Source organism: Rhinopithecus roxellana, chromosome 16 (genome assembly GCF_007565055.1).
Source record: "Rhinopithecus roxellana isolate Shanxi Qingling chromosome 16, ASM756505v1, whole genome shotgun sequence".
Taxonomy (NCBI): domain Eukaryota; kingdom Metazoa; phylum Chordata; class Mammalia; order Primates; family Cercopithecidae; genus Rhinopithecus; species Rhinopithecus roxellana.
Window position 1 is genome coordinate 96,172,457 of NC_044564.1, and position 21,008 is coordinate 96,193,464.

The 21,008-nt window shown below is 40.7% G+C and overlaps 1 protein-coding gene across 1 annotated transcript; it reads right to left on the bottom strand.

Moving 5' to 3' along the window:
* Nucleotides 1-18,809: 18,809 nt before the first annotated feature.
* On the bottom strand, nucleotides 18,810-19,815 carry LOC104667622 (olfactory receptor 1J1). The gene has a single exon (XM_010370128.2). It carries the CDS (start codon nucleotides 19,789-19,791, stop codon nucleotides 18,976-18,978), a length of 816 nt encoding a protein of 271 aa, XP_010368430.2. The 5' UTR covers nucleotides 19,792-19,815; the 3' UTR covers nucleotides 18,810-18,975.
* Nucleotides 19,816-21,008: the final 1,193 nt, after the last annotated feature.

A 21,008-nucleotide genomic window follows, 5' to 3' on the forward strand; every position in this document is an offset into this window, starting at 1 on the left:
TGAAGGAGATAGAGACACAAAAAACCCTCCAAAAAATCAATGAATCCAGGAGTTGGTTTTTTGAAAAGATCAACAAAATTGACAGACCGCTAGCAAGGCTAATAAAGAAGAAAAGAGAGAGGAATCAAATAGATGCAATAAAAAATGATAAAGGGGATATCACCACTGACCCCACAGAAATACAAACTACCATCAGAGAATACTATAAACGCATCTATGCAAATCAACTAGAAAATCTAGAAGAAATGGATAATTTCCTGGACACTTACACTCTCCCAAGGCTAAACCAGGAAGAAGTTGAATCCCTGAATAGACCAATAGCAGGCTCTGAAATTGAGGCAACAATTAATAGCCTACCCACCAAAAAAAGTCCAGGACCAGATGGATTCACAGCTGAATTCTACCAGAGGTACAAGGAGGAGCTGGTACCATTCCTTCTGAAACGATTCCAATCAATAGAAAAAGAGGGAATCCTCCCTAACTCATTTTATGAGGCCAACATCATCCTGATACAAAAGGCTGGCAGAGACACAATAAAAAAAGAGAATTTCAGACCAATATCCCTGATGAACATTGATGCAAAAATTCTCAATAAAATACTGGCAAACCGGATTCAGCAGCACATCAAAAAGCTTATCCACCATGACCAAGTGGGCTTCATCCCTGGGATGCAAGGCTGGTTCAACATTCGCAAATCAATAAACGTAATCCAGCATATAAACAGAACCAAAGACAAGAACCACATGATTGTCTCAATAGATGCAGAAAAGGCTTTTGAGAAAATTCAACAGCCCTTCATGCTAAAAACGCTCAATAAATTCGGTATTGATGGAACGTACCTCAAAATAATAAGAGCCATTTATGACAAACCCACAGCTAATATCATACTGAATGTGCAAAAACTGGAAAAATTCCCTTTGAAAACTGGCACAAGACAGGGATGCCCTCTCTCACCACTCCTATTCAACATAGTGTTGGAAGTTCTGGCTAGGGCAATCAGGCAAGAGAAAGAAATCAAGGGTATCCAGTTAGGAAAAGAAGAAGTCAAATTGTCCCTGTTTGCAGATGACATGATTGTATATTTAGAAAACCCCATCGTCTCAGCCCAAAATCTCCTTAAGCTGATAAGCAACTTCAGCAAAGTCTCAGGATACAAAATTAATGTGCAAAAATCACAAGCATTCTTATACACCAGTAACAGACAAGCAGAGAGCCAAATCAGGAATGAACTTCCATTCACAATTGCTTCAAAGAGAATAAAATACCTAGGAATCCAGCTTACAAGGGATGTAAAGGACCTCTTCAAGGAGAACTACAAACCACTGCTCAGTGAAATCAAAGAGGACACAAACAAATGGAAGAACATACCATGCTCATGGATAGGAAGAATCAATATCGTGAAAATGGCCATACTGCCCAAGGTTATTTATAGATTCAATGCCATCCCCATCAAGCTACCAATGAGTTTCTTCACAGAATTGGAAAAAACTGCTTTACAGTTCATATGGAACCAAAAAAGAGCCCGCATTGCCAAGACAATCCTAAGTCAAAAGGACAAAGCTGGAGGCGTCACGCTACCTGACTTCAAACTATACTACAAGGCTACAGTAACCAAAACAGCATGGTACTGGTACCAAAACAGAGCTATAGACCAATGGAACAGAACAGAGTCCTCAGAAATAATACCGCACATCTACAGCCATCTGATCTTTGACAAACCTGAGAGAAACAAGAAATGGGGAAAGGACTCCCTATTTAATAAATGGTGCTGGGAAAATTGGCTAGCCATAAGTAGAAAGCTGAAACTGGATCCTTTCCTTACCCCTTATACGAAGATTAATTGAAGATGGATTAGAGACTTAAATGTTAGACCTAATACCATAAAAACCCTAGAAGAAAATCTAGGTAGTACCATTCAGGACATAGGCATGGGCAAGGACTTCATGTCTAAAACACCAAAAGCAACGGCAGCAAAAGCAAAAATTGACAAATGGGATCTAATTAAACTAAAGAGCTTTTGCACAGCAAAAGAAACTACCATCAGAGTGAACAGGCAACCTACAGAATGGGAGAAAATTTTTGCAACCTACTCATCTGACAAAGGGCTAATATCCAGAATCTACAAAGAACTCAAACAAATATACGAGAAAAAAACAAACAACCCCATCAAAAAGTGGGCAAAGGATATGAACAGACATTTCTCAAAAGAAGATAAATAATACCGCACATCTACAGCCATCTGATCTTTGACAAACCTGAGAGAAACAAGAAATGGGGAAAGGATTCCCTATTTCATAAATGGTGCTGGGAAAATTGGCTAGCCATAAGTAGAAAGCTGAAACTGGATCCTTTCCTTACCCCTTATACGAAGATTAATTCAAGATGGATTAGAGACTTAAATGTTAGACCTAATACCATAAAAACCCTAGAAGAAAATCTAGGTAGTACCATTCAGGACATAGGCATGGGCAAGGACTTCATGTCTAAAACACCAAAAGCAACGGCAGCAAAAGCAAAAATTGACAAATGGGATCTAATTAAACTAAAGAGCTTTTGCACAGCAAAAGAAACTACCATCAGAGTGAATAGGCAACCTACAGAATGGGAGAAAATTTTTGCAACCTACTCATCTGACAAAGGGCTAATATCCAGAATCTACAAAGAACTCAAACAAATATACGAGAAAAAAACAAACAACCCCATCAAAAAGTGGGGAAAGGATATGAACAGACATTTCTCAAAAGAAGATATTCATACAGCCAACAGACACATGAAAAAATGCTCATCGTCACTCGCCATCAGAGAAATGCAAATCAAAACCACAATGAGATACCATCTCACACCAGTTAGAATGGCAATCATTAAGAAGTCAGGAAACAACAGGTGTTGGAGAGGATGTGGAGAAATAGGAACACTTTTACACTGTTGGTGGGATTGTAAACTAGTTCAACCATTATGGAAAACAGTATGGCAATTCCTCAAGGATCTAGAACTAGATGTACCATATGACCCAGCCATCCCACTACTGGGTATATACCCAAAGGATTATAAATTATTCTACTACAAAGACACATGCACACATATGTTTATTGCGGCACTATTCACAATAGCAAAGACTTGGAATCAACCCAAATGTCCATCTGTGACAGACTGGATTAAGAAAATGTGGCACATATACACCATGGAATACTATGCAGCCATAAAAAAGGATGAGTTTGCGTCCTTTGTAGGGACATGGATGCAGTTGGAAACCATCATTCTTAGCAAACTATCACAAGAAGAGAAAACCAAACACCGCATGTTCTCACTCATAGGTGGGAACTGAACAATGAGATCACTTGGACTCGGGAAGGGGAACATCACGCACTGGGGCCTATCATGGGGAGGGGGGAGGGGGGAGGAGGGAGGGATTGCATTGGGGAGTTATACATGATATAAATGATGAATTGATGGGTGCTGACGAGTTGATGGGTGCAGCACACCAACATGGCATAAGTATACATATGTAACAAACCTGCACGTTATGCACATGTACCCTAGAACTTAAAGTATAATAAAAAAAAAAATTATATTATTAAAAAAAAAAAAAAAAAAAAGAAGATATTCATACAGCCAACAGACACATGAAAAAATGCTCATCATCACTGGCCATCAGAGAAATGCAAATCAAAACCACAATGAGATACCATCTCACACCAGTTAGAATGGCAATCATTAAGAAGTCAGGAAACAACAGGTGTTGGAGAGGATGTGGAGAAATAGGAACACTTTTACACTGTTGGTGGGATTGTAAACTAGTTCAACCATTATGGAAAACAGTATGGCAATTCCTCAAGGATCTAGAACTAGATGTACCATATGACCCAGCCATCCCACTACTGGGTATATACCCAAAGGATTACAAATTATTCTACTACAAAGACACGTGTACACGTATGTTTATTGCAGCACTATTCACAATAGCAAAGACTTGGAATCAACCCAAATGTCCATCTGTGACAGACTGGATGAAGAAAATGTGGCACATATACACCATGGAATACTATGCAGCCATAAAAAAGGATGAGTTTGCGTCCTTTGTAGGGACATGGATGCAGCTGGAAACCATCATTCTTAGCAAACTATCACAAGAACAGAAAACCAAACACCGCATGTTCTCACTCATAGGTGGGAACTGAACAATGAGATCACTTGGACTCGGGAAGGGGAACATCACGCACTGGGTCCTATCATGGGGAGGGGTGATGGGGGAGGAGGGAGGGCTTGCATTGGGGAGTTATACAAGATATAAATGATGAATTGATGGGTGCTGACGAGTTGATGGGTGCAGCACACCAACATGGCATAAGTATACATATGTAACAAACCTGCACGTTATGCACATGTACCCTAGAACTTAAAGTATAAAAAAAAAAAAAAAAAAAAAAAAAAAAAAAAAAAAAGGATATTGGTCTAAAATTGTCTTTTTTGTTGTGTCTCTGCCAGGCTTTGGTATCAGGATGATGTTGGCCTCATAAAATGAGTTCAGGAGGATTCCCTCTTTTTCTATTGATTGGAATAGTTTCAGAAGGAATGGTACCAGCTCCTCCTTGTACCTCTGGTAGAATTCAGCTGTGAATCCGTCTGTTCCTGGACCTTTTTTGGTTGGTAGGCTATTAATTATTGCCTCAGTTTCAAAGCCTGTTATTGGTCTATTCAGGGATTCAACTTCTTCCTGGTTTAGCCTTGGGAGAGTGTAAGTGTCCAGGAAATTATCCATTTCCTCTAGATTTTCTAGCTGATTTGCGTAGAGGTTTTTTATAGTATTCTCTGATGGTAGTTTGTATTTCTGTGGGGTCGGTGGTGATATCCCCTTTATCATTTTTTATTGCGTCTATTTGATTCTTCTCTCTTTTCTTCTTTATTAGCCTTGCTAGCGGTCTGTCAATTTTGTTGATTTTTTCAAAAAACCAACTCCTGGATTCATTGATTTTTTTGGAGGGTTTTTTGTGTCTCTATGTCCTTCAGTTCTGCTCTGATCTTAGTTATTTCTTGCCTTCTGCTAGCTTTTGAATGTGTTTGCTCCTGCTTCTCCAGTTCTTTTAATTGTGATGTTAGAGTGTCAATTTTAGATCTTTACAGCTTTCTCTTGTGGGCATTTAGTACTATAAATTTCCCTCTACACACTGCTTTAAATGTGTCCCAGAGATTCCGGTATGTTGTATCTTTGTTCTCATTGGTTTCAAAGAACATCTTTATTTCTGCCTTCATTTCGTTATGTACCCAGTAGTCATTCAGGAGCAGGTTGTTCAGTTTCCATGTAGTTGAGCGGTTTTGATTGAGTTTCTTAGTCCTGAGTTCTAGTTTGATTGCACTGTGGTCTGAGAGACAGTTTGTTATAATTTCTGTTCTTTTACATTTGCTGAGGAGTGCTTTACTTCCAATTATGTGGTCAATTTTGGAATAAGTGCGATGTGGTGCTGAGAAGAATGTATATTCTGTTGATTTGGGGTGGAGAGTTCTATAGATGTCTATTACGTCCGCTTGGTGCAGAGATGAGTTCAATTCCTGGATATCCTTGTTAACTTTCTGTCTCGTTGATCTGTCTAATGTTGACAGTGGAGTGTTGAAGTCTCCCATTATCATTGTATGGGAGTCTAAGTCTCTTTGTAAGTCTCTAAGGACTTGCTTTATGAATCTGGGTGCTCCTGTATTGGGTGCATATATATTTAGGAGAGTTAGCTCTTCCTGTTGAATTGATCCATTTACCATATGTAATGGCCTTCTTTGTCTCTTTTGATCTTTGATGGATTAAAGTCTGTTTTATCAGAGACTAGGATTGCAACCCCTGCTTTTTTTTGTTCTCCATTTGCTTGGTAGATCTTCCTCCATCCCTTTATTTTGAGCCTATGTATGTCTCTGCATGTGAGATGGGTCTCCTGAATGCAGCAGACTGATGGGTCTTGACTCTTTATCCAGTTTGCCAGTCTGTGTCTTTTAATTGGACCATGTAGTCCATTAACATTTAAGGTTAATATTGTTATGTGTGAACTTGATCCTGCCATTATGATATTAACTGTTTATTTTGCTCATTAGTTGATGCAGTTTCTTCCTAGCCTCGATGGCCTTTACATTTTGGCATGTTTTTGCGATGGCTGGTACCGGTTGTTCCTTTCCATGTTTAGGGTTTCCTTCAGGGTCTCTTGTAAGGCAGGCCTGGTGGTGACAAAATCTCTAAGCTTTTGCTGATCTGTAAAGGATTTTATTTCTCCTTCACTGATGAAACTTAGTTTGGCTGGATATGAAATTCTGGGTTTAAAATTCTTTTCTTTAAGAATGTTGAATATTGGCCCCCACTCTCTTCTGGTTTGTAGAGTTTCTGCCGAGAGGTGTGCTGTTAGTCTGATAGGCTTCCCTTTGTGGGTAACCCGACCTTTCTCTCTGGCTGCCTTTAAGATTTTTTCCTTCATTTCAACTTTGGTGAGTGGCAATTATGTGTCTTGGAGTTGCTCTTCTGGAGGAGTATCTTTGTGGTGTTCTCTGTATTTCCTGAATTTGAATGTTGGCCTGCCCTACTAGGTTGGAGAAGTTATCCTGGATGATATCCTGAAGAGTGTTTTCCAACTTGGTTCCATTTTCCCCCTCACTTTCAGGCACCCCAATCAGACATAGATTTGGTCTTTTTACATAATCCCATACTTCTTGCAGGCTTTGTTCATTTCTTTTTCTTCTTTTTTCTTTTGGTTTCTCTTCTCGCTTCATTTCATTCATTTGATCCTCAATCGCTGATACTCTTTCTTCCAGTTGATTGAGTCGGTTACTGAAGTTTGTGCATTTGTCACGTATTTCCCGTGTCATGGTTTTCATCTCTATTATTTCATTTATGACCTTCTCTGCATTAATTATTCTAGCTATCAATTCTTCCACTCTTTTTTCAAGATTTTTAGTTTCTTTGCGCTGGGTACGTAATTCCTCCTTTAGCTCTGAGAAGTTTGATGGACTGACGTCTTCTTCTCTAATCTCGTCAAAGTCATTCTCTGACCAGCTTTGATCCGTTGCTGGCGATGAGCTGCGCTCCTTTGCAGGGGGAGATGCACTCTTATTTTTTGAATTTCCAGCTTTTGTGCCCTGCTTCTTCCCCATCTTTGTGGTTTTATCTTCCTCTGGTCTTTGATGATGGTGACGTACTGACGGGGTTTTGGTATAGGTGTTCTTCCTGTTTGATAGTTTTCCTTCTAACAGTCAGGACCCTCAGCTGTAGGTCTGTTGGAGATTGCTTGAGGTCCACTCCAGACCCTGTTTGCCTGGGTATCAGCAGCAGAGGTTGCAGAAGATAGAATATTGCTGAACAGCGAGTGTACCTGTCTGATTCTTACTTTGGGAGCTTCCTCTCAGGGGTGTATTCCACCCTGTGAGGTGTGGGGTGTCAGACTGCCCCTAGTGGGGGATGTCTCCCAGTTAGGCTACTCAGGCATCAGGAACCCACTTAAGCAGGCAGTCTGTCCGTTGGGAGACATACTTTAATTTGTACCTCAAAGCTTCTAAGTACATTCAGGATTCTACGATTGCCTCCTTATGAGATACCACGGCAAAAAATTAACTGAGACAAACAAATAGTTAAGGAAGGACAAGGCCCGAGAATCCCAGATTTGTTCCTCATTGGAAAAGACTGCTCTTCCTTTTCCCCTCTTCCTTCTCTCTATTTCTTCTTTAAGTGAATTACCTTTCCCTATGGATTCCTCAGCTCCCACTAACTCTGAATCTGGTCCTGTTAAAACCTGTCACTTTAATGTTAAATTCACTGATCATTCCTCTAAATTCTAAATTTCTTTTGTTGCTTGGAGCAAGGCTGAACTTTAAGCCATTGTCACAGAATTCCCAAAGGTCATAGAGGACCTTTCCAATTTGCTGATAAAATTAACACAGTATTATAATTCTGACTTATCATCCAGGTTTTTCTCACCTCTGTCAGTTGGTTCATACAGTTTTTGTGAAGGTCAGGCCCAATATTGAATGGCCCAGGCTCCTTGATGTGACCCTGAGAGGGCTTTAGGTAAAAACACCCCCAAAGACTATAACAGAGCCTGAAGCATAGTGAGCAAGCAAGCGAGCAAACCGAACAAAAACAGCAAAACTTCATGAGGCTCTTCTTGAGGCTTTTCCTGAAACCTGAGACTGGAATAAAATCCAAGACTGTACCCAAGAACCTAATGAACTAGATTAGGACTATTACAGTTGGCTCCAGGTTATATTTGTAAAAAATTCTGGATTACCTATGGATGCTGAATCTACTCAAGTAGCCTATAATTCTAAGTTTGCGAATGGCCTTTCTCAAGAACTTTCTCAGCTACATGGAACACTTCTGATTTAGTTAATCTGGCAAATAAGCTTGCCTGCACCCTGAGGACAGAACTAAAACGACAACCACTAACATTCTTAATCTTCAATTATAGGAAATGGAGGCTGCCAGACATAACACTAGGCAGAGACTCCCTGGGCTGTGCCAATGTTCCAGATAGCTGGAAGAGAGATTGCTACAAAAGAATGGGGGGATTTCATTCTCAACTCCCCCTATCTCCTCCCACATCTGAGACCACTCTCAGTGAAGGGGCTCCAAAGACATTTGAGGGATTTTCCCAGTTCTCCCACTTAATTTTCTGAGTGAAATGATCCTTCAAATTAGGAGTGTGGTTTTTTTTTTTTTTTTATGTGTGTGTTTGTTTGTTTTTGAGACAGAATTTTGCTCTTGTCTCCTAGGCTGGAGTGCAGTGGTGCAATGTTGGCTCACTGCAACCTTTGCCTCCTGGGTTCAAGCTATTCTCATGCCTCAGCCTTCCGAGTAGCTGGGATTACAGGTGCTCACCACCATACCAAGCTAATTTTTGTAATTTCAGTAGAGATGGGGTTTCACCATGTTGGGCACGCTGGTCTCGAACTCCTGACTTCATGAGCCACCCACCTCAGTCTCCCAAAGTGCTGGATTACAGGCATGAGCCACTGCAGCCGGCTGGGAGTGTGGTGTTAACTGTGCTCATAAATGCCACTGCAATATTTTTCATTCTTAATCCCTCTAGCCTCAGTGAGCCCCTGCCTCAGAATAATAAAAAAATTACAAATGGTGAGAGTTTCCATCAAGTCATTGACTGCTTTGGTTTCACAGCCCGTTTCTTTTCATCTTGGCCTTCTCTCCAAAACACCCACACCTTTTGTTTGTTAATTCTGCTTTGATCCACCACCTTGGATGTGATTTTTTTGAAAAACACCATGCTAAAATTTCTTTTTCCCAAAAGGGGGAAATAATTTTAGAATTTGATAAACTAAACCGTCCTCACTCAACAGACCCCCAATTCCGTCATTTGTTAGGTCATCTCCTGTTCAGAAAACAAAAATAATGTCACTCATTTAGTGCTGAATCAAATACCTGTCTCTTTATAGGTAAAATATTTCATTGATATTTTCAAAATTCATAGTGTATCTTTTATTAAAATCCAGATTAACCTATTAAAACCCTTGCTTAATATTAAGGAGCCACTAAACCAGATGGCAATGCAAGGTATTAAACCTATTATAAAAGAATATAAAAAACAGTCTCATTATTCTCTGTACCCATCCTTGGGGTACCCTGATCCTACCTACTAAAAGACCAAACAACCATGGGAGGAGGTTTGTTCAGGAGCTCTCTCTGAGTAATAAACCATAGTATTATTACAAAACATCCAGTGGTTCCAAATCCCCATACTGTATTAAACCCAGTACCCATTGATAGCAAATTTTTCACCATCACCGATCTGTGTATTACATTATTCATTATTTCAGGGGATCAAGCCAACCAATATCTTTTTGCCTTCACCTGGGAAGGCCAATATCTTTTTGCCTTCACCTGGGCAGTAATGCCTCAGGGTTTTACTGAAAGTTCTTCTCTTTTCTCAAATATTAAAGGCAGACTTAGAGAATGTAATTTTTCTTCAAGGCTCTTCTTTACTACAATATGTAGATGACTTCCTTCTTTGCTCTCCTTCACAGGCAGCCTGTGAAAAAGACAGTATACATCTACTAAAGCAAGTGGCTGCTTAAGGTCACAGTGTCTGTAAAGAAAAACTGCAGTGAGTAAAAACTCAGGTGAAATAATAAAGCCATTTAATTTCAGAGAATTAATTACATTTAGAACCAGATCAGATTCAAGGCATTTTACAATTTCCTCAGCCCAAAACAAATGCCAGCTTTGTGAGTGGGTTTCTTGGATTCACTGACTGCTTTTGAAACTGAATTCCTAACTTTTCTCTTCTGGTCCAACTCCTATGTGCTTTATATAAATTTACTAAACCTGACCCCATTACCTGGACAAAATCATAAGGGTAAGTTTTTAAAAAGTCAAAGGAGAAATTGATAAATTCTCCAGTTCTAGGTAATCCTAAGTACAAACTCTTTTTTTTCTCTTTCTCTATGGAAAGGAAGGAAATACTTCAGGGATCTTAACCCAAAAGCATGGAGGCCCACACCATCCTCCAGGATACTACAGTTGACAACTGGATCCCATCTCCTGTGGATTCCCTCTCTGCCTAAGAGCAGTCCCTGCTGCATCCCTGTTAATCAAGGCAACTGAGAAGATAGTCATGGGATCCTCCTGACTGTGTTTTTTTCTCATGCCACGGAAGCCCTTTTATACTCTCATCACACTCGGCATTTTTCTGCTAGCTGGCTAACCTCCTATGAGCCTCTCCTATTTACTATTCATCATATTATTCAATCATGCTCCAATAACCTTAACCATGTGGCTCTCTGGACCTTTCCTTCAGATGAAACACCACATGACTGCTTAACTCTGACAGACCAGCTTTTAATTCCTTGGGAGTGATTCCCGTGGACAATACTGAGTTGTCCTGGTTTACAGGTAGCTCACATTTAAAGAATGACTCTGGCAAGTATTGTGCAGGCTGTGCAGTCATGACTTCCTTTGAGACTGTAAAAGATGCTCCTTTACTATTAGCTACTTCAGCCTGGCAGGCAGATCTGTTTGCCCTCACTTGAGCTTGAATCCTTGCTAAAGAAAAGACAATGTTTATGTAAGCAGCAGGTAAGTGATATGGTTTGGCTCTGTGTCCCCACCCAAATTTCATCTTGAATTGTAGTTCCATAATTCCCATGTGTTGTGGGAGGGACCCAGTGGTAGATAATTTAAATCATGAGGGCAGTTTCCTCCATACTGTTCTCATGGTGTGAGTAAGTCTCATGAGAGCTGATGGTTTTATCAGGGGTTTCTGCTTTTGCATCTTCCTCATTTTCTCTTGCCACCACCATGTAAGAAGTGCCTTTCACCTCCCACCATGATTCTGAGGCCTCCCCAGTCATGGGGAACTGTAAGTATAATTAAACTTCTTTTTCTTCCCAGTCTTGGGTCTGTGTTTATCAGTTGCATGGAAATGGACTAATATAGTAAATTGGTGCTGGAAGTAGGGCACTGCTGAAAAGATACCCAAAAATGTGGAAGCGACTTTAGAATGTGGAAACAGGCAGAAGTTAGAACAATTTGGAGGGCTCAGAAGAAGACAGGAAAATGTGGGAAAGTTTGAAACTCCCTAGATACTTGTTGAATGGCTTTGACAAAAATATTGATAATGATATGGACAATGAAATCCAGGCTGAGGTAGTCTCAGATGGAGATGAGTAGCTCATTGGGAACTGGAGCAAAGATGACTCTTGTTATGTTTTTGCAAAGAGACTGGTGGCATTTTGCCTCTGCCCTAGAGATTTGTGGAACTTTGAACTTGAGAGAGATGATTTACGGTATCTGGCAGAAGAAATTTCTAAGCAGCAAAGCACTCAAGAGGTGACTTGGATGTTTTAAAAGGCATTCAGTTTTAAAAAGGAAGCAGAGCATAAAAGTTTGGAAACATTTGCAGCCTGACAATGTGATAGAAAAGAAAATTTTACCTTCTGAGGAGAAATTCAAGCCAGCTGCAGATATTTGCATAAATAATGAGCAGCTGAATGTTAATCTCCAAGACAATGGGGAACACATCTCCAGGGCATGTCAGAGACCTTTGCAGCAGCCTCTGTCATCACAGATCTGGAGGTCTAGGAGTGAAAAATGGTTTTGTGGGCAGGGCCCAGGGTCCCCATGCTGTGCGCAGTCTAGGGACTTGGTGTCCTGTGTCCCAGCCTCTCCTGCTAGCTGAAAGGGGCCAATGTAGAGCTCAGGCTATGACTTCAGATGGTGCAAGCTTCAAGCCTTGGCAGCTTCCATGTGGTGTTGAGCCTGTGGGTGCACAGAAGTCAATAATTGAGGTTTGGGAACCTCTTCCTAGATTTCAGATCTAGGAAACGCCTGGATGCCCAGGCAGAAGTTTGCTGCAAGGGCGGGGATCTCATGGAGAACCTTTGCTAAGGCAGTGCAGAAGGGAAATGTGGGGTTGGAGCCCCCACAGAGTCCCTACTGGGGCACTGTTGTTGAATGGCTTTGACATTGGCCTAGTGGGGCTGTGAGAAGAGGGCCACTGTCCCCCAGACCCCAGAATTGTAGAGCCACCCACAGCTTTCACCAGGTGCCTGGAAAAGCCACAGACACTCAATGCCAGCCCGTGAAAGCAGCTGGGAGGGAGGCTGTACCCTGCAAAGCCACAGAGGTGGAGCTGCCCAAGACTTATGGGAACCCACCTCTTACATCAGCATGACCTGGATGTGAGACCTGGAGTCAAAGGAGATCATTTTTCAGTTTTAAGATTTGACTGCCCTGCTTGATTCAGACTTGCATGGAGCCTGTACCCCTTTGTTTTGGACAATTTCTCCCATTTGGAATGGCTGTATCTATCCAATACCCATACCCCCATTCTGTCTAGGAAGTAACTAGCTTGCTTTTGATTTTACAGGCTCATAGGAAGGAGGGACTTGCATTGTTTCAGATGAGACTTTGGACTGTGGGCTTTTGGGTTAATGCTGAAAAGAGTTAAACTTTGAGGGACTGTTGGGAAGGGTTGATTGGTTTTGAAATGTGAGGACATGAGATTTGGAGGGTTCAGGGGTGGAATGATATGGTTTGGCTCTGTGTCCCCACCCAAATCTCAACTTGAATTTTGTCCCCCATAATTCCCATGTGTTGTGGGAGGGACCCAGTGGGAAATAATTTGAATCATGGGAGCTGTTTCTCCCATACTGTTCTCGTGGTAGTGAATAAGTCTCATGAGATCTAATGGTTTTATTAGGGCTTTCTGCTTTCTCATCTTCCTCATCTTCTCTTGCTGCTGCCATGTAAGAAGTGCCTTTTGCCTCCTACTGTGATTCTGAGACCTCCTCAGCCATGTGGAATTGTAAGTCCAGTTAAACCTCTTTTTCTTCCCAGTCTCAGGCATGTCTTTATCAGCAGCATGAAAATGGATAATACAGTAAGCCTTTGGAGTTGTTCATAATTTTGGTATGGTTTAGAAGTAAAGAGGTTTCCTCACTTCCAATGGAAACAAAATAAAGAATGCCCCTTATATGCAAGAATTATTAGATGCTATACAGTTACCTGATGCCCTAACCATGATCAAAGTCTCTGGCCTTTCAAAATTAGACACTATGGAATCTAGGGAAAATCAATTTGCTGATAATGCAGCAAAGAATGCTGTCCTTAAAAGATCCTACTGATCAAATTTCTATCATGGCCCAGCTAGAAAGGTTCCCCCAAATAATTCTGAAACAATTGCTAAAGAAGCACAGGATTGGGCACCTGGGGCCAAAAAATAAATTGGAAAATAGTGGATGCTGATTCACTGATAGAGATATACTTTGGTTTGGGCCAAATAAACAAACCTGTCCTGCCAGCCTCCATGAAATTTCCATTGTTTACTACTGTACATAACTTAAGCCACTGGACTACATAAAATATGTTTACTTCTATAAAACAATACTGGTCGGGTACCATCAATAAAGCAGTCAAAAAATACTTATTTTACTCTGCCCTACATTCCCTAAATCCAATCCTGGACATTTTAACCTCCCTAATGGGCCATTCAAAGTTGGATTTTATCCAGCTCCCTCCCTTGCATGGATACAAATATGTGTTAGTCTTGATCTGCATGTTCTCTCACTGGATTGAAGCATTCCTCTGAAGACAAGCCACGACATTAGCCCTAAAGTCCTGTTAGAAAAGATAATCCATACCAGGGCCTCTCTTGAGCTCCTGTCTTAAGCTCCCAGCAACTGAGGGCCTCTCTTGAGTTCCTCTCTTGAGCTCCCAGCAACTGAGGAACTAATTTTACAGAACAAGTTATAATACAAATGTGGGCTATCTGGCCAATCTTACAGCACTTTAATTGTGCTTATCATCTCCAGCCCTCTGGACTAGTTGAAATGCGCCAATAGTACCCTTAAGACCCAACTGGCAAATTTTGTAGAAACCTTACACTTACTGTGGCCAAAAGCCCTGCCTATAGTGCTTCAGAACTAAAAGGTCTCCCTTTGGAATACATAAGATCTCACAATTCACAATTATTACTGGGCACCCCATGCATTTGGCCCAACTTCAAAGACCCAAAATTCGTAAAAGGTGAATGCTTCCATATCATAAAGGTATAATCAAGGCTATGGACAAAAATCATGCTCTGGTAGAACAGTCTTTCCACTGTACATCCCCAGGAGATGAAGACCTAAAACACCATAAATTTACAATCAGGAGATTTTGTCTATTTGAAAGGACATTTAAAAAAAGACTCCATCCAACCTCACTGAGAGACCAATTTCCGGTCCTGTTAACCAACCCTTGTGCTGCCAAGCTTAAAGGAATTGATTCTTGGATATATGTATCTTATCTAAGGAAAACATCACTCCTCAGTGGACCTGCACTCCCGTCAATGAATTAACACTAAAAATTTCTAAGAATTGAACTTAGTTTATAAAACTAAAAATTTCTAAGATTTGAAGCAGATGGCATCTGTTTCTTCCAAGATGTTTGGATGACTTCTGTATACCCTTTCCTTATTTCTAATTCTTATTTTATCTTATCCGTTTTTTTTCCCCTGGAAGACGATATGCCTGTCCACCTTTCCCAGTCTGTTGCTACAGGAGAAAACTTACTGATTGTTGGATCTGTCATAAAGAATCCTGATCTGTTCATAACTCTAGTGATCTTTTAGTACAATCTGTAACAAATTTTGCTAACATCTCAGCTCCAACCTCCTGTACAAAGTGTATCATGGAACCATCCTATAAGGTTAAGCTTTCTCATTCGCCTTCTACTCCTGTCCCCTGTCTTATCTACTCAAAACAATGGTCCCCTAGTTGGGCCCTAGAGATGTACAATGAATCATCTCTCTTAAAGTATTCCTTGGGTCTCTTTACCATATGTAAGAAAACTTTTTGGGACTGATTTTAAGAGGAAGGGCCATTAGCAGTTTATAGTAATGTAACTGATCCCTGGTTTAATCCTGCCATACACAGAAAATTTACAGATGGAAGAATTCTTTGTGTTCCTATCAGTTATATTTAGTTTTGTGGGTGGGATATGTCAATATGGGCATCTAGATATTTAGACACTTGGGCAACAGGAGGCTAATGTGTGTTGGGATGTTTTGTTTCTCTGTTGTCAATGCATAATAGATCTGAAACTGGTCATGTCCCTCTTATTTTATCAAAGGATTAAACATGAGTTACCAGGTGGGCATGGGACTCTGGATTGCTTCCTTTGTCAGATCTTTTGTATAATGGTATGATATAGCCACTAATGAAGAAATGGTAAAAGATTGATTTGCTACCCTAGGAATTCTTGCAGACTTCACTGCAAGTATACAATAGCATTCATTGGCTTCTCTTGCCAGGGTAGTGTTGACAGAATTGCTCTTGACTATCTATTAGCTGAGCAAGGTGGTATCTATGCGATTGTTAATACTGCATGTTGTACCCAGGTTAACTCCTCCAGATAAGTTGAAACTCAGTTACATAAACTAAAAGAACAAGTCCATCTGGCTACAAGTCTCACCCATTTCTCTGGGGTCATTTTATCTATTTAGTGGGTTGCCTTTGTTCATGGCTCAAAAGCATCATGCAAACTGGACTTGTCATATTGAAGCTGTTTTTGCTCTGCATTTTCCTTTTTAAACTATGTACCTGTTGTCTGTTAAATCTTTGCGGAAATACAACTCCTGACAAAATAATGTTGGCCCAGCAATTTGAGATGACAGTCAATGCCCATGGAACAGACAAAATTAAATTTAATGATGAAATCCAGATGAGATAAGCCTAAGAGCTTAACCTTCTGGCCTCCTTCTTGCTCAAATTTGGCTAAAAGGGTCTTGAGACTGACTTCCAGCTGTTTATCACCTCTGCCTGATGTGAGATGAGATCAACTAACTGCAACAGGTCTATCCCAGCACCAACAGACAATTCAAACCTGGCTACAGGCTAGTTGATGAATGATATTTTTAGAGAAAAATTGTTATCAAAAGAGGGAAATGTGAAAGTTGCCAATATCAGGATGAAATAACTTTTGTCACACCCAGAAAAAATAGGGCTGGGAAGGCATGAAGGAGAGGGGGCTCATGCTTACATGTCTGAGATAAGAACTATTTCCAAGAACTTTCTAAGAACTCCAGAAGACATCTCTGTGCATCATCTGCTTTGCACAGCTTGCACGTTTCACACATATACATATGTTTCTATGACAAGGTTTATCACTAGACATTCTTTAGGACTGCAGTAATTCAGACAACGTGCTCTCAGATGGCCATTTGCACAGTAACAGCATTTCCACCAATGAACTGATGACAACTTTAGCTTTGAGCCTCTGGAGCCAGTGGACTCCATGTCTAAGTGGCTGACACAAACCTCTTCCTTCTTGCCAGTGAGAGCTTTCCTTTACTCTGCCCTCACCAGATGCACTGGTGGCTTGTCATTTTGTGCACCCTGGGTTATAATCCTCATTTCTCATTCTTGAATAAACTCAACATATTTGGACATTTCTCTAATGCCTTTTTTCCCCTAGGTGAACACTTGGCAGGACAGCAGGTAGACAAGGAGCAGCTACATGCTCCTCCATCCAGCATGGCAGGGACGGTTAGGGCAGGGCCTGGCTAGGAGATAGGGGTTGGAGGGCGGGGCCAGGGGCAGGGTTAGGCATGGGGACAGCACCACCGTGGGGCCTACCTGGCTCACTGTCCACTACCAGGTACTGGGATCCCCAGTTATTTTATTGCCTTACCATGAAAAGAAGTGAAAGCATTCCCTAAACATAATTTCATAATTTTCTTTATCTCTCTCCCTTCACATTTCTTCTTTTCTATTGCTCTTTCTCTCATAAAAGCAAGGGATATATATCAAACTTGCTAAATGGCTCCATTGAAGCTTCTTCCATTAAGCTTGAGATAAAGAGAAAAACACCCCTCTCCCTGTTAGGAGGATTTGGGGTTCAGTATGCAGCTTTCTCTGAAAGAAAACTCAGAGAGTTTTCTTACCTTATCTTATCTCCAGCTGTCTTATCTCCAGCTCTCAGTTCTTTTTAGATCCACATTAGATTGAGAGGCTTGTGTTACCATATTGATTATTATTAGTATTTCTTATAAATATCTTCATTTTGTGTGTCACAACTCACTTTAATATCTGTTGTCTCCCAGGACTTGGTGCCTCAGTTGAAACTTCCAGTTTAACATCCTGACACACGCTACTCCCTCTTCCTGTGGTCATCAGAACAAGACAAAATCCTGTGTGTCTGGATAGTTCTCATCTGCTAAGATTCAGGTAAAGAAACGTCTTCTCTGGGAAGTTGTTTATATCCTCTTCCATCAGGCTGAGCTAATTATTACTCCTCAAACCCACTCAGTGTTCCACATAAACTATTACAGTCTTTGCTACACTGAGTCACTCTGGAATCAGATGCCAAGATTCAAGTCTTCCTTTCATGAACTATGTGATCTTGGGGTGTTCTTCCCCTTTTAGAGCCTGAGTTTTTTAAACTTACCTTTTGGAGTTTTTGTCAGGATTAAGTTAGATGATTTTAAGGTATATTGAGTTCTTAGATCAGTCCCTGAGAGAACTGAGGTGACACTTATTTTGTCACTGAACATCTGTATGTGTTTGGAGAGAAAGGAAGTGTGGGTTATATTCTGGAAGGACAAGAAAGCAGTGTGTTTATTATGTAAGGAGAGAGAAACGTCATATATTTTTCCTAAAATTTCTGAAAGGGCTTCAACTTCCTGGATATCTAGTGCCTGGGTGAAAAGAGGAGCCATATCTTCACAAAAGTGGAAAATTCCTAAGAAATAGAGGTGTGAAGGGTCAGACACATTTTATAACAAATTTAAAATTTGGGAAAGGTCAGCTTTGATGGCTTCCTTTTCATACCAGCCAAAGTGACATAACATGCTCAGAATATTTTCCAATTTCATTACCCAAGAAAAGAACAAATAAAGTCCTATAAAACATATCCTATTTTACTATTCCCTCAAACAGATGCAACAATAGTATCAGGAAAGCATTTCAGAGTGACAGCTGTGGAAGGAAGACAAGTGAGATATATTTTCAATAATTTGTATTTCTGTATTATCGAGGAAAAATGTTACATAGGATGTTTTAAAAGAAAGGCAAGTATCAGAATAATGTTTTTTTTTCTCAAGAATTTTCTTTTTTTCTTTTCTTTCTTTTTTGAGACAGAGTCTTGCTCTGTCACCCAGGCTGGAGTGCAGTGGGACAATCTTGGCTCACTGCAACCTCCGTCTCCCAGATTCAAGTAACTCTTCTTCCTCAGCCTCCCAAGTAGTTGGGACTACAGGCGTGTGCCACCATGCCCGGCTAATTTTTTGTATTTTTAGTAGAGATGGGGTTTCGCCATGTTGGGCAGGCTGGTCTCGAACTCCTGATCTCAGGTGATCCATCTGCCTCGGCCTCCCAAAGTGCTGAGATTACAGGCGTGAGCCACTGCGCCAGACCTACTCAAGAGTTTTCTTAAGGCTCCCGTGATGTCTTTATTTCTCAGACTGTAAATGAAGGGGTTCAACATGGGAGTGACTACTGTGTATATCACTGAAGCAATTATGTTCTTGTCATTGGTGTTGCTGATGGGGGAAGAAAATAGAGACCAATAATGGTCCCATAATAGAGAGTCACTGCTGAGAGGTGGGATCCACAAGTGGACAAGGCTTTGCATATGCCGTTAGTAGAGGGAATCTGGAGGATGGTGACCCCAGTGTGACCATAAGAAACCAGGATACACAGGAATGGAAGCATAATGGCTGTCAATCCTGCTGTAGAGATTGCTAACTGATTGAGGGAGGTGTCTGAGCAGGACAACTTGAGCAGGGCACCAAGGTCACAGAAGAAGTGAGGGATGATGTGGTCAGCACAGAAGGAAAGCCAGGCCAGGAGGAGGGTATGCAAAAGAGCACACGCACAAGCAATGACCCAGGACCCAGCCACCAGCATGACACACTGATTCTGACCCATGATGGTGGCATAATGTAGAGGGTGACAGATGGCCACATACCTGTCATATGCCATTGAAGTGATAAGGAAACTGTCTAAGTCAGCAAAGAATGTGAAAAAATATGTCTGTGAAATGCACCCCTTGTAAAAGATAGCTAGGTGCTGGGTCTGCATGTTCATCATCATCTTAGGGACAGTGACAGATGAAAAGGAGACGTCAGTGAGGGCCAAGTGGCTAAGGAAGAAGTACACAGGGATGTGAAGGTGAGAGTCCAGCCGGATGAGCAGGATGATGAGCAGGTTCCCCAGCACTGTGGTCAGGTACATGCCCAGGAACAGGGTGAAGAACACGGCCTGCTGCTCTGGCCGGATGGGGAGGCCCAGGAGGAGGAACTCGGACACGCTGCTCTGGTTCTCAGGGCTCATGTTTATATCAGCTGGAGGGCACTAGGGAAATTTGAAGGAAAAAAAAAAAGGTGTGTCTTGGAATAAGAAAAATATAACTGTGGCATAGTATAATAGAGATGTTCTTTTGACTTAGGGAATGTCTTCATATTTTCTTACATTTGCCACATATTTTGCTGCAAATGTGCTGAAAAAGAAATGTAAGTTTAGTCGATATAGCTACTTTCTTTCAGAATCTGGTCTCTGTAAATGACAGTACTAAAAGTTGTTTGTTAAATGTTTTTTAATACACTGTTCCAATAACTGATGTATTGTAACTGATTCAATAGCCTTCAATATATGAGCTGGGTGGTACTGTTATTATTTCTACTCTTTAGATGTGAAAGCTAATACAGACAGTCTTATAGTCACAGCAATAGGAAGAGGAGAAGCTGTGATTTGGACCCAAGTTGCTTGACTCCATAATTTCTTCTGTGGAAACAAAGCAATTATTTGGCATTGGAAATCTCATTGACTTATTTTGTGTGCAATGACCTATTTAACTCTGTATACCCTGCTTGTCTACACAATGCATGATTATTTCTAATTTATTCATTGTTTATAGACTCTGAGTCTTTTTTTAAGACATAACACTTTGTTTATTAAAAAAACTTCCATGTAAACAATTACTCCAAAAGACAACAAAACAATTTATTTTGAATGATTTTTCAAAGGACATGCCCACACATTTTATCATGATATATATGTACTATTCTAGAAGGTGGGGAGGGTGGTACTGTTGAAAGTCCAGGTAAAGAAATCATAATGCAAAGTAAGCAACAAGATAGAAAATCCTTCTTATGGTTTCAGATCTATACATTAATTACTCTGATCTTTTTTTGTTTGTTTGTTTGAGACAGAGTCTTGCTCTGTTGTGCAGGCTGGAGTGCAGTGGCAAGATCTCAGCATCTGCCTCCTGGATTCAAGCAGTTCTCCCAGCTAATTTTTTATTTTTAGTAGAGACGGCGTTTCACCATGTTGGTCAGGCTGGTGTCGAATTCCTAACCTCATGATCCACCCACCTCAGACTGCCAGAGTGCTGGGATTACAGGTGTGAGCCACTGTGCCCGGCCTAATTTCTCTGATCTTTTTAAAGTTTAAGTGTAAGATATTTACTTCTATGTTTAAATATCAATGTGTAGCATGAAAACATATATATATATATATATATATATATATATATGTTCCTCCAGGCTCAA

Bases quoted from the DNA above. Each gene is read 5' to 3' on its own strand.
- LOC104667622 (XM_010370128.2), bottom strand. From the start codon at position 19,791: ATGAGCCCTGAGAACCAGAGCAGCGTGTCCGAGTTCCTCCTCCTGGGC.